General features: G+C 48.2%; 1 protein-coding gene and 1 long non-coding RNA gene across 7 annotated transcripts in view; one reads left to right on the forward strand and one right to left on the reverse strand.

Moving 5' to 3' along the window:
• Nucleotides 1-12,354, forward strand: part of DNAJC6 (DnaJ heat shock protein family (Hsp40) member C6) — a 41,533-nt gene that overhangs the window by 23,335 nt on the left and 5,844 nt on the right. For 5 of the 6 annotated variants that reach the window (XM_086841625.1, XM_086841627.1, XM_086841626.1 and 2 more), the window contains 11 exons: nt 2,056-2,178; nt 4,132-4,265; nt 4,813-5,007; nt 5,734-5,851; nt 6,401-6,480; nt 6,651-6,844; nt 6,941-7,021; nt 7,648-8,091; nt 9,447-9,599; nt 10,353-10,421; nt 11,025-11,159. In XM_086841625.1, the coding sequence (XP_086697751.1) occupies nt 2,056-2,178; nt 4,132-4,265; nt 4,813-5,007; nt 5,734-5,851; nt 6,401-6,480; nt 6,651-6,844; nt 6,941-7,021; nt 7,648-8,091; nt 9,447-9,599; nt 10,353-10,421; nt 11,025-11,159 (1,726 nt within the window). The remainder of the gene's footprint in view (nt 1-2,055; nt 2,179-4,131; nt 4,266-4,812; nt 5,008-5,733; nt 5,852-6,400; nt 6,481-6,650; nt 6,845-6,940; nt 7,022-7,647; nt 8,092-9,446; nt 9,600-10,352; nt 10,422-11,024; nt 11,160-12,354) is intronic. The other variant, XM_086841624.1, reaches the window with a different exon arrangement.
• Nucleotides 1,452-8,252, reverse strand: LOC147651772 (uncharacterized). The gene is made up of 2 exons (XR_015273688.1): nt 5,277-8,252; nt 1,452-5,232 (listed from the first exon to the last, which is right to left on the reverse strand). It is a non-coding gene; the product is annotated as an uncharacterized LOC147651772 (long non-coding RNA).

The following is a 12,354-nucleotide window of genomic DNA, read 5'->3' on the forward strand; positions in this document are numbered from 1 at the left end:
GGAGAGGAGAGGAGAGGAGAGGAGAGGAGAGGAGAGGAGAGGAGAGGAGAGGAGAGGAGAGGAGAGGAGAGGAGAGGAGAGGAGAGGAGAGGAGAGGAGAGGAGAGGAGAGGAGAGGAGAGGAGAGGAGAGGAGAGGAGAGGAGAGGAGAGGAGAGGAGAGGAGAGGAGAGGAGAGGAGAGGAGAGGAGAGGAGAGGAGAGGAGAGGAGAGGAGAGGAGAGGAGAGGAGAGGAGAGGAGAGGAGAGGAGAGGAGAGGAGAGGAGAGGAGAGGAGAGGAGAGGAGAGGAGAGGAGAGGAGAGGAGAGGAGAGGAGAGGAGAGGAGAGGAGAGGAGAGGAGAGCTCCTGTTGCCCTGAGAGCAGCTTCCAAACACAGAACTCAAATCTAGCACTAAACAAACCCAAACTTCAAAGCCCCTCACGGGTCACATTCCTGGCAGTTGCTGCCCTGCTGCTAAAACCAAACAAGTGCTGAATTCCCAGAGCTGGAGAATTCCAGTTGCTTTTCCCCCAAGGTTGTCTGTGCTGAGTGCTGGTGAGGTTCTGTTTGACAGAAACACCAAGCACACATTTAATTTCCTAATTGCAAACCATCAGGCAGATGTGTAATTAGAGGCAACATAAATATGTAATTATGGACTGGTGGGAAATGTATATTATTTACCAGAGAAGTGATAATAGCTTTTCCAGATGTGTGGCAGGGAGGTCTGCTCAGAAGATTGTCAGGGGAAGGGTCACTGTAGGAATTCTAACAGGGAAAATCAAGGATGTACAACAGAAGGAATGAAACAAACTCTGGAGACAGGAGAAGGGTAAATAGGGAATGGTCACTCCCTGCTCCCCAAACTCTGAGCACTGTTTGATTTGTTCAGTGGCTTCTACAACACAAAGCTACTTTTGCTCACAGCAGGATATTCTGGAGACCAAAACTTTCACAGATCTAAAAACCAATCAGACAAATATCTCATTTGCTGGAATTTGCCAGCTTGGCCTGTCCCTGCATCCCACGGGAGCCTTTGGGATCCCTGCTGGACACGGCACAGCCTGGCAGGGCTCTGGTTGGAATCCCAGTGCCTGTTTCTGCTCCAAGATGTTGTGCAGGTATCAGACAGAACCTTGAGTGCAAGTTTTATAAAACCCGGAGCATTTCCTTCCTCTGAGAGATGAAACAGTTCTGGGGATCATGTGGCTGTTTAAGAACATCTGGGCAAATCATCTCCTTCCTCCCCTGTTCCCATTAAGCAGCAGCCAAATGTCAGCTGAGAGAGAGAGAGAGAGAGAGAGAGAGAGGGAGAGGGAGGGAGGGAGGGAGGGAGCCAATTCTTCAGCTGAGGACAAGCCTCAGGACATTTCTCTTTTAAATTTCTTCTGGCCAGAAATGCCTTTTTTTTTTAAAAAAACACATATTTCAATTAAAACCAGATGAAAGGGAGATGTCTGTCGAGGGCTATTTGATGTGCTGCTTGGGACTGCAAGGACTGAGGAATAAGAACCAGACACACTTCAGGATTTGTGGGGTTTCAGCTCTAAGGAGCCATTCATTTTCCTGGCTCATACATTAATATTCTTTCACAGATTGGATTATTATTATTTTATTTTTTTTTTTAACAGAACTTTCCCTTTCATCAGTTTAATATCTGTCACACAGGGCTTGGAAATCCTGTGGCCCAGAACGATTCAGAACAACAGATGCTCAGAGCCCTGTGCAAATCAGAGCGGTTTTTAGGGACACTTTGTACCAAGGCTTTAGAAATCAATGCGAGACCGGAGCGTTGTGAAGGAGCCCCTCCAGATAATCTGATGTGAAATGTAAATTCTGAAAAATGTGCAGCCAGGAACAACACATCAGCCTGATGTTATTTCATTGAGAAAGCTTTCCTGTCTGCCTCCTCACAACCCACGGCGGGCACGGCGCGGAGTTACGCACGAGGAGGGGTGGAGTAGGCTTCCAGCATGTAACTCCGGGTTGTAAAGGACAAGCAGATTTCTTGGCAGGGAGAATTTGTAGAGCAGGGCTTGTTCAAAGCTGTTTTTGTGGCTGGTGCCATCCCTGCAGGTGTCTGAGTGTAGCTGGCCCGTCCGGCAGGCGCCCAGCCTGCACAACCTCTACGCTGTCTGCAAGAACATGCACAACTGGCTGCAGCAGAACCCCAAAAACGTCTGTGTCATCCACTGCATGGTGAGTGCACCCCACAGCCACCAGCCCGGGGCTGGGGAGTCAGGGTCACGCTGCCCGTGGGGTGTCTGGAGTCTGTGTGTGAGGATGGGTGGGACTGACCCAGAGGAAGGGACATCATCACCCAAAGCTCAGCTGGAAGAGGATCGCTGAATGAGAAGCAGGAATGCAAAGCAACAGAGGTCAAAAATCGTTCTCTAGGAGAGGTTTGAATTTCACCCAGCTTGCTGTGACTTGCACAGGGTGTCCAGAGCAGCTGGGGCTGTCCCTGGATCCCTGGCAGTGCCCAAGGCCAGGCTGGATGGGTTTGGAGCAGCCTGGGACAGTGGGAGGTGTTCCTGCCATGGCTCTGGGTGGGCTCTGAGGTTCCTCCCAACACAAACCATTCTGTGATTCTGTGATTTGCATTTTCATCTAAGGAATGAAAGGAAATGCAGCCTTTAGACTGGAGGGGGCTGGAAATGGGGCAGAAACACAGAGCTGGGAGCTCTGAGCTGTGAGATGGAGATTGTTGAAGGCTCCTGCCATCAGGAGTGGTCAGGCCTGGCTGAAGGACCTGGCTGCCTCTGCTCAGAGGGATATAATCCCCAGGGATTATTCAGCACTGGGCAGTGCTGTGCTGTGTGAGGGCGCTGCGATCCTGGATCACTCCTAATTTACTCCATCCAACCTTTCACATTGACAGCAATGCCCAAAAGCAGAGTTCTGCTTTGCTCCTGGAGCCTAAATTAAACCAGGAGGCTGTCAGCCCTGATCAGCAGAAACTGAGGGGGAATGGAGGAAATGACTGATCTCAAATTGCACAGAGCTCCCACGTGAGCCTGTGCCATTTCTGCCTTGCACAGCACATGGCCAGCGGCTCCGCCACGTAAATTCCCTTCAAACAGAGAGAAGGATGCGCTTGATGCCTCCAATCCTGGAAATCCAACTCAAAAATCCAATTCCTTTCCTGTCCTTTGAGCAATGGATATCAGGATAATGGGATAAAGGACAGGGAGCCTTCCCAACAGCTTTCTAACAAGGCTGCAGAAACCCATCAACATTAGTTGATATGAACCTGAGAGATCTTGTCAGAAACAACTGGCAGGGGCTAAACTTGGGAAAAGCAAACAGTCTGCTCCTGTCAGCAGATTCCTGGGGCCTGGATCAGCTCCAGTAGAGAAAACCCTACAGAAAATGGCTGGAATGCCTAAAAGGTGCCTGAAAAAAAACAATTGCAAGGAGCAAGAGTGGTGAGGTTTGAGGAGTTGTGGATTGCCCATCCCTGGAAGTGTTTGAAGGTGTTTGGAGCCATTTGGGATAGTGGAAGGTGTACATCAGGAACCCAGGATGTTGGGAATACACTGATTTTCTCCTGCTCTTCCTATATTCTTGATCTCTCAATGTGACTCAGCAAACCTTCCCCCATAATCACCTGAAAAAACCCCATCAGGAGCAATCTGTAAGCTCAGAGCTGTGGAGGTGTTTGGGTGAGGGAGCCTGGATTTTTTCTTTGTTTATCTTTTTCCAGGATAAATTTCGATTAGAGGACTGACTGCAGCTGCAGGATGGGTGCACTCTGACCCCTGTGGTCACTTCCAGGCCTATGTTTGAAATAATTATAAAATTACAGTTGGGGAGCAGCCACAAAACACCAACATTTGCAGCCAAAATGTTCTTGTGGGCTTTCCAAACAAGTGTAAACCACCCTCAGCTTTGGCTGCTCCCTGGATTTTATCTTAGCTTTGATTGTTCACTGAAGCCCTGGGTGTTGAACAAATGACACAGAACTCAAAATTCCTCCCCATCTTGTGTTCTCAATCCTAGTCTTTCTGGATAAATGGTATTTTGTGGAGTACATATTCATATATTCAGGAGGAGGTATATATTCTTCAGTTATATTCAGGAGGAGTGGACAGCTGGAATTTAAAGGATCTTTCTGATACAGTTTTTCCTCTCTGTCCCTTTCCTTGCCAGGACGGCCGTGCAGCCTCAGCAGTCCTGGTCAGTGCAATGTTCTGTTTCTGTCACCTCTTCTCTCATCCTGGCCCTGCCATGCAGCTGCTGAACACCAAGAGACCTGGAATTGTACTGTGGCCATCTCACAGGAGGTACAGTAGCCTGGCTCAGCACTGCCAGCTCCGTTCCTCATGCTCAAAGCTGCCCAAAGAGCTGGCAGGTGTGCTGTGACCCCTAGGCTCAGATCCCAGAGTGTTCCTCAGAAATGACTGGGGATCAGGTGCTGGAAGAGCTTGCCCAGAGCAGCTGTGGGATTTCTTTCCTTGGAGATCCTCGCTGGGGCATCACTGCCATCACAAAATCAAGTTCTGAGATGGAGCTGGGAAGCTGCTCGTGCTCTGAGCAGAGAGCAGGCCACCTGCAGACCTTGCAACCCGAATTACTCCGCTATTTTATATTATTATATATATCTGCTCTTTGCAGAGGGTGGGATTAGATGGCTGCTGAAGGCCCTTCCAACCCAACCATCCCATGCTGAAGCTGTGGCTAACAGGGTGAATCCCTCTCCTGTGCCAGCTGCAGGGATGTTGGAGCACATGGAACACTCCCAGTCCTCTGAAATCCACTGGATTTCGAGGCAGATTTTGGGTAGGAAATGAAAGAAATGGAGATTTCAGGCCTGGTTTTCTCTGCCTGCAGGTACATAGGATACATTTGTGACCTAATAGCAGACAAACCTGTCATCCCCCACTGCAAACCGCTCACCATCAAGTCAGTGACCCTCAGCCCCGTCCCCTGCTTCAACAAGCAGCGCAACGGCTGCCGGCCCTTCTGCGACATCCTCAGCGGAGAGACCAGGATCCTCACCACCTCCCAGGAGTATGAGAGGATGAAGTGAGTTCCTGTGAGCCCCTGACCCCCTTGGCAGCTGCATGCAGCCACTTCCACTTTGCTGTGGAATATCTGAGCTGCACTCATGGCCTGGCTGCTGGTAAATGGAGATGTTCTCTGAGAGTTAGTGCCTGGGGGTGAAATAAATGGCCAGAGGGAGTCTGAGGTTGGCAGGAATGGGATAACTGTACACACATCAGGATCTGAGGCTGGAAGGAATGGGATTTACTGCTCAGACATCAGGATTTGAGGTTGGCAGGAACAGGATTTACTGTACAGACATCAGGATCTGAGGTCAGTAGGAATGGGATAACTGCACAGACATCAGGATCTGAGGCTGGCAGGAATGGGATAACTGCACAGACATCAGGATCTGAGGCTGGGAGGAATGGGATAACTGCACAGATATCAGGATCTGAGGTTGGCAGGAATGGGATAACTGCACAGACATCAGGATCTGAGGTTGGCAGGAATGGGATAACTGCACAGACATCAGGATCTGAGGCTGGCAGGAATGGGATAACTGCACACACATCAGGATCTGAGGTTGGCAGGAAGTATGATACCTTCCAGTGCTCTGTCGGTTCCTCCTGTGGAATATTTCTGTCTTAACCAAGCTGAACACTGAACGCTCCTCCTTGCTTGGCCTGGAGGAGGTGAGAGCTTTGATGTGGACACGTGGTGGAAGGGAGCTTAACCCTTCTACCTTTCCTCCTGTTCCCCTCCAAGAGAATACCGTGTGCAGGAAGGGAAGGTCCTGATCCCACTGGGAGCCACCGTCCATGGAGATGTTGTTGTCTCCGTCTACCACATGAGATCCACCATCGGGGGACGCCTCCAAGCCAAAGTAGGAGCTGGTTTCACTTCTCTTGTGGAGGCAGTGTGGGGAACTAAGAGCTGGCTAAACATGGAATCCCCATCATTTCCCTGAGGATTTAGTTGAAACTTATATACTTGAATACTTTGAGTATTCAAGTTGCAGAGTGGGCAGTGAATATTTTCCTCCTCTCTGCTCATTACTGGTGCCCTTTGCTGTGTAAATGACATTTCCCTGAGGCTTCTACTCCAAGTGAAATGGTTTTATGTTTTTATGTTTTTTGGGACACAAACCTGCTTCTCCAATGTATTCAGTGGGAACAGCTTCATTTCATTGCAGAAGTGATCCCAGAAATAAAGAGAAGCAGGGAAAGAAGGCCTGTTCCTCCTGAAGGAAGGTTTTCTGCTGTACAGAGGCTGCAGCAGCAGGGTTGAAGGCAGATGGAAATATTGGGAATACTTGGGAATATTGAGAAGGAAATATTGCCTGTAGAAGATGCAGAATGAATTCAATTATGCAGCCGTTAAGATTAACTTTGTTCAGTCTGGTTCTCTCTGCTTTTTCTTTTTTTCTTTTCAGATGACCAACACACAAATATTCCAAATTCAATTTCATACTGGATTCATAGCCCTGGGAACAACCACTCTCAAATTCACCAAGTGAGTATTTGAAGCTGAACATTGATTAAACCTGTTGCATAAAAACCTGATGAAGGCTGAGGGAGAACAGTCACAGATGAAATATGAAAACCTGAATTTACTGAAAGCCTTTTTATAGCTTTCCAGAAATGTTCTTCCCTTTTAAACTGGACCACTCTTGTCCTCTTTAGGCCTGAGCTGGATGCCTGTGACTCTCCAGACAAATACCCTCAGCTCTTTCATGTTGTACTGGACATAGAAATACAGTCTGCAGACAGACAAACTGAATTAACTCCCCCATGGGAGAACTTCACCACAAAAGACATCAATCCCTCCATTCTCTTCTCCTCCCACCAGGAGCACCAGGACACTCTAGCTCTGGCAGGTAAGAGCTGAACAGATTTATTCCCTTTCCACAATTTCTTCGTGCTGAGCTGGGTTTTGTTTAATTCCACCTCTCTGGTGCTCTGCTGTGCTGCAGGTAGAGGTGCCACGGATTCCCCCCAGGATAACATCAGGAACGTTGGGCAGAGCGCATTCTTCTCCTCTCTCAGCTGGCAAGGTAGGCAAGGCTTGCTCTTTAGAGTCAAATCTGCTCCAAAGAACACAAAAACTCCAGTTCCCCTGCCTGGAGCATGGAGTGAGCCTGAGGGATCCCACTGCAGCACGTTTGCTGTTAGATCACAGAGCTGATCACACCCTGACCTTGCAATGGAGTGGGAGTTCCTTTCCTGCAATGTCCTCTTCAAACTGAGCTCTGTGGGACCATTGTTGATACAGCTCTAGGGTGAACCTTCACCCGAGGCCTCCTTCGTGCTAAAACTTGAAATAAATTAGCCTTGATGAGAAAATTTAGGTTGGTCTTGGCAAAGGAATCATGGGATCTTTTAGGTTGGAAAAGACCTTTAGGGTCATCAAGTCCAACCATTCCCCAGCACTGCCAGGGCCACCACTGACCACATCCCCAAGTGTCACATCCTCCATGGATGGGGACCCCAGCTGTGCCAGGGCTGCAAAACCCTTTTGGGGAAGAAATCTGCCAGCTTTTATTTGAAAAAGCAAAATTATTTTAGCCAAATGCTGCTGTGCTATTCTCAGCTTTCTGTTCTGCTTGTAAGCTGATTTTTACGGGACCTTTGTGATGACCGAACTAACAGCTGCCTAATTTTATTTTCAATCATCATTTAGATCAGAAATCTGACAAAAGTAGCTCTCACCCCACCTCAGAGGATCGAGCAGCGTTGGTGCATGAGGAAAGCGAACAGTCAGATGACGAACTCTTGTCCCTTTCCAGTCAGCACAGTAACGCCAGCGGTGACAAGCCCCACGGGACACCCAAACACAGCAAAAAGCAGCAAGAGCCTCCAGCAGCACCTCCCCCTGAGGACGTGGACCTGCTGGGCCTGGATGGCAGCCCCATGAGCAAGAGCTTTCCCTCGCAGCCCAGCGCTGCCCCCTCTAACTCTGACCTGCTGAATGATTTGTTTGGGGTGGCTGGGCCAAGCTCCCAGAGCCCCGCTGGAGCTGCTGCTGAGGAGGTTTTCCACGTGGGGGGACCCGGATCTGTGCACTCGACCCCGCGGCGCTCGGCGGCTTCGGCGTCCCCGTCGCCGTCCCCGAGGGTAGGAGAAGGTAATGGTGGCTCTGCTGAGCGGGGGGACTTGGGCTTGGAGGATCCCAGGGGGGATCTGCTCTCGGCTACCCCCCTTTCACGGGGGGTCCCAAGGGGCCTCCTCTGCTCTAAGCTGGTGCATCCTCACCAAACCCACCTCTACTGGGGGTTTGGAGGCTCCTCACACCAACAGCCACTGGAGATCCTCAGTTTTGCCCTCATTGTGTGTCCAGTAGTGCACAAGAGTTAAAAAAAAAAAATCCTCTGGGGGTTTGGGTAGACCTACAGCACTATGAGTTGGATTTCTCTTTTAACTTAGGGGGTTTGGAGCTGTGAGAGTAATCCTGGAGTAGGAAATAGAGAGTTTCTGTTTCTTCCAAGACCAGGCTGCAGGAGTGGTTGGATAGGTATTAGGGAGAGGGATCTTTTGAAGGATAAAGTGGAGCAAGTGCAAAGAGAGAGGAGAAGAATCCAAGTTTCAGTGGAAGGAATTGGTCACTTGTACCTGGAGAAGGTTGTCTTGCTGTGGCTGTTGTAGGCTCAGTCTGAGAACTCTCACCCAAGAGGTGCAGCAACAGATCAGGAAAAGATTTAGGGACTGATGAGCTCTGCAGAACCAGAATCACACAGCCCAATTGTCCCAAGGCAGGAGAACAAGGATAAGCGCTTGGGAAATGAAGAGTAGTGACTGAGCAACATAAGGAATGAGCAGCATCATTACCAGAGTGCAGAGCTTCCTTCTACAAAAGATTGTACCTTTCAGGATGCTTCTAACCTTAAAGTTGTTCTGAAGCATCTGAGTGAATTCACAGGAGTTTCTTTTGGCTGAATTTGTTGGGGTTTTACAAGAAAGAGAGAAGCCTAAACAAATTGATCAAAAATGGAATTTGAGAACAACTGGATTTTTGTAACAAGTGATGTAGGAAAGATATCCATTATTTTCTAAAGCTGTTTCTAAAAGTCCTTTTATCCCCAGCATGGATCACCTTTACCAGCCTGAAATTATCCTTAGAGGAAGCAGGAATGGCAGGAATTGCAGCAGGGCAGTAAATCCAAGCTCCAGCCTGTCTTCCCCCCTGTACTGGCAGTTCAAACTCCATCTGAAGTGCCTGAACACTTTAATACTCACTTTGCCTGGCTCTAAATTCAGCCTCTCTCAGGAAATGAGAGATGGGGTCAGTTTGTTGCCATGAACAAGTTATGGGGCTCTTTAGGTGCCCAGAATTTGGGATATTGATGCTCTCCCACAGTCTCAGGCTGTCTCTTATTTGCTACCTGCAGGTATCAGATTTCCTCTCCCCACAGCATTCCCTTTCCCTGGAGCACATTCCTGGTGCAAGTTAATGATTTCGTTTTCTCAAATATGTTTTCACAGCCACTGCCTTTGATCCATTTGGAAGCAGCCCCAAGCAAACCGGTCCAGACCTCCTGGGTTCCTTCCTTGGCTCCTCAGCTGTCCCTGGGGATCCTTTCCTTCAAGCCACAAGAAGCCCTTCACCAACGGTGCACAGCGATCCCTTTCACATGGGTAAGAAAGGGGAGGCTCTTCCAGGGTGTTTAAATAAATGGAAAATGTTGCTTTGAAATAGAAATGGAACCATTAAGTACAGACTGATGCTTCCCATAAAACGACTCTAAACCGCAGGAACCCCACGGAACAGGAAAGAGCTTTTTGTCTCTGGACTTAAAGAATATTCAGCATCTCAAGTGTGGTGGGATGAGCTGAGTTGTGCTCAGGTCTCAGGCTTAATTAATAGGCTATTTATAAAAGTACAAAAAGAGGCCATGAAGAAAGTCTGCCCACATATTCCTGTGGTTCTGAGGTCTCCTTTGAACCAAACTACCGTTAATTGCACTAAACACAGCCGTATTTAGAGAAAACAAACATCTGTTGGTGGTTTTAGTTGCAGGCACCAATTTTCTTTAGCTCCAGTGCTAACCCTAACCAAATTCACAGCTGAATTTGACTGAAGAGAAGGAATTTTCTTCCATTTGTTTAAAAGTTCCCTAATTTCCTCCTCCTCACCCCAAAATTTAACGTGTAGCCCTGTCTGAAACACATTCAGTCATGGATTTGTTTGTGCTTGGTCATCTAACACGGGAGTATCTCCCTGCAAAGTTGGAAGGGATTTTAAAGATCATCCAGTGGATGATCCTGTCATGGGCACCTCCCACATGAGGCTTTTAGAGTTTGTAGGGTCCCAGTGGCTCCTGGTGGGCACTGGGCTGTGCTGGTGTTGCTGGGCTGCTTTGAGATGCTGATATCAATCATTCTCTTCAGCTTCCAGCACTCCAACGGTTTCCATCCAACCAGATGTTTCCAGTGGTTGGGACTGGCCCAATAAAGCAGGTATGTGGCATAAAATTCAGGGTGCTTAGCAAAAAAACCAACAAAACCAAAACCAAAACCTTTAAGGAGCTCTGAGAGGGGAGAGACAGAGGGAAAATGTGACAGCAAAGAACAGGCTTCCTCTAAAGATTTCCATATTAATAAAAATCTGTGTTTGTTTCCCCAAGAGCTCAGAGCAGGACAGGTGAAGGTGTCCAGAGGTTGTTCCATTCCATGCAGAGCCATGGGAAAAATTTGGGAAGTGTCCCAGGATGCCACTAAATGTTTGCACGATTCTTTCTAATGTTGGAAGAGTGTGTATGGCCTCCCAAAGTTGCTTCCTGAAGGCTTCTAGTTCTTAAAATATATCCATGTGTCACAATTCCTCTGGCGGTGCAGACAGTCTGGGAACATTCCTGCTGCTATTCCTAATTGGGAGTGGGAGTGCAACAAGTCTGAGGCTGCTGAGGAACCTGACAATGGTACACTCAATTTTAATAGCAGTCTTCTAATATGTGGCTGAGTGCTGGGGAAGAGCTGCACTCATATCAAACAGGAGGAAAAATGTTCTTTTTTCTTTTATATATATATATATTATTTTTTATTTTTTTTTCTCTTTTTAAGGTGGTCTAGGAATGGGAAGTAAGTCTGCTGCCACCAGTCCTACAGGATCCCTCCACAGCACTCCCACTCATCAGGCTAAACCCCAAACATTGGATCCATTTGCTGATCTGGGAAGTCTTGGAGCGAGTTTAGCAGGTTTGTACCCCTTATTAAAAAAAGGAAAATAATAAATTACCAGCATTCTTTTAGAGAAATAGGCTGAACAGCTTGGTATGTGTGGGGCCTCTCAATCCACCTGCGTGTCAGTGCTGCTGCCAGGCTTTCCCTTCTGCCTGATTCTCTGTAAACTCCCACAAATCCGTGCTTTTCCTGATCCCTGGACAAAAAATGTGCTGGCACCGTGCAGGGAGCTCAGCAGGCTCCACGGATTGTAAAGCACCGACCTCTGATAAGTCCAAACACGCTCTGCCTGAGGATGCTCTGTCTTCTGCTGCTACAGGCCTGGGAGGAGAATTTGGCTCTGCAGAGCTGCTGGGCTTCTTGAGGAATTGCTTCCTTCTAGACTTGAGTAATTTTTCTGCTTTGTGGGAAAAGCTGTGGAATTGATCTGCAATTGATTAGCAGTATTATCTAAAGGTGAGGTATTTGTACCCAGCTACAAAGCTTGACTGCTTAGAAAAGTCTTTTCCCTTTGTTTTGTCATAAAACAATCAGCAAACCCTCAATTCCAATGCTGAAAAGGCACTTCTGAGAAATCATTGAAGCTTTCCTTAAAGCCCAGCATTGTCTGAGTGTGGTAAATAGATTTTTCTTGCCTTTGTTGCTGCCTTCAGCTCTTTGCAAGCCCTTGTGGTTTGGTGTGATGTTTGTTTTCCCCTTTGCGTCAGCCCCAGCATGGGTCTGGAATTAGGTTTCCCAGTTCCCTCTGCTGGATTTCAGGCTGCTCTGCAGGAACAAAATAAAAAGTCTGCCAAGCCCCATGTCAGAGCCACCCAGGTCCTTTTAAAACATGCATTCTTTAGGAGAGCAGAGGGGTTTAAAAACAAACGGCTTGGCATCCCCAGGATATTTAAGCACATTTTTGCTGGTCGTGACTAAATCGAAAGCACTTCATCCAGTTTCCATGACACATTTCCAAGCTGGGAGTTGAGTGTGAAATAATAAAACATCGACCTGTGGGGTACCTCCCACAAACACCACCAGAGCCAGAGGAGCATCCCCTAAAGCAATGAGGTGCTGGGACACATCTCTGTGCATGGTTTTAATCAGCACAGAGTGAGGAGATGTGATTTCAACACCACCAGCTTGCTGTTGGCACTGGCACAGGCTGCCAGGGAGCTTCCTCATCCCTGGAAGTGCTCAGGGCCAGGCTGGATGGGCTCTGAGCAAG

Source organism: Cyanistes caeruleus, chromosome 9, assembly GCF_971803275.1.
Source record: "Cyanistes caeruleus chromosome 9, bCyaCae1.hap1.1, whole genome shotgun sequence".
Lineage (NCBI taxonomy): Eukaryota > Metazoa > Chordata > Aves > Passeriformes > Paridae > Cyanistes > Cyanistes caeruleus.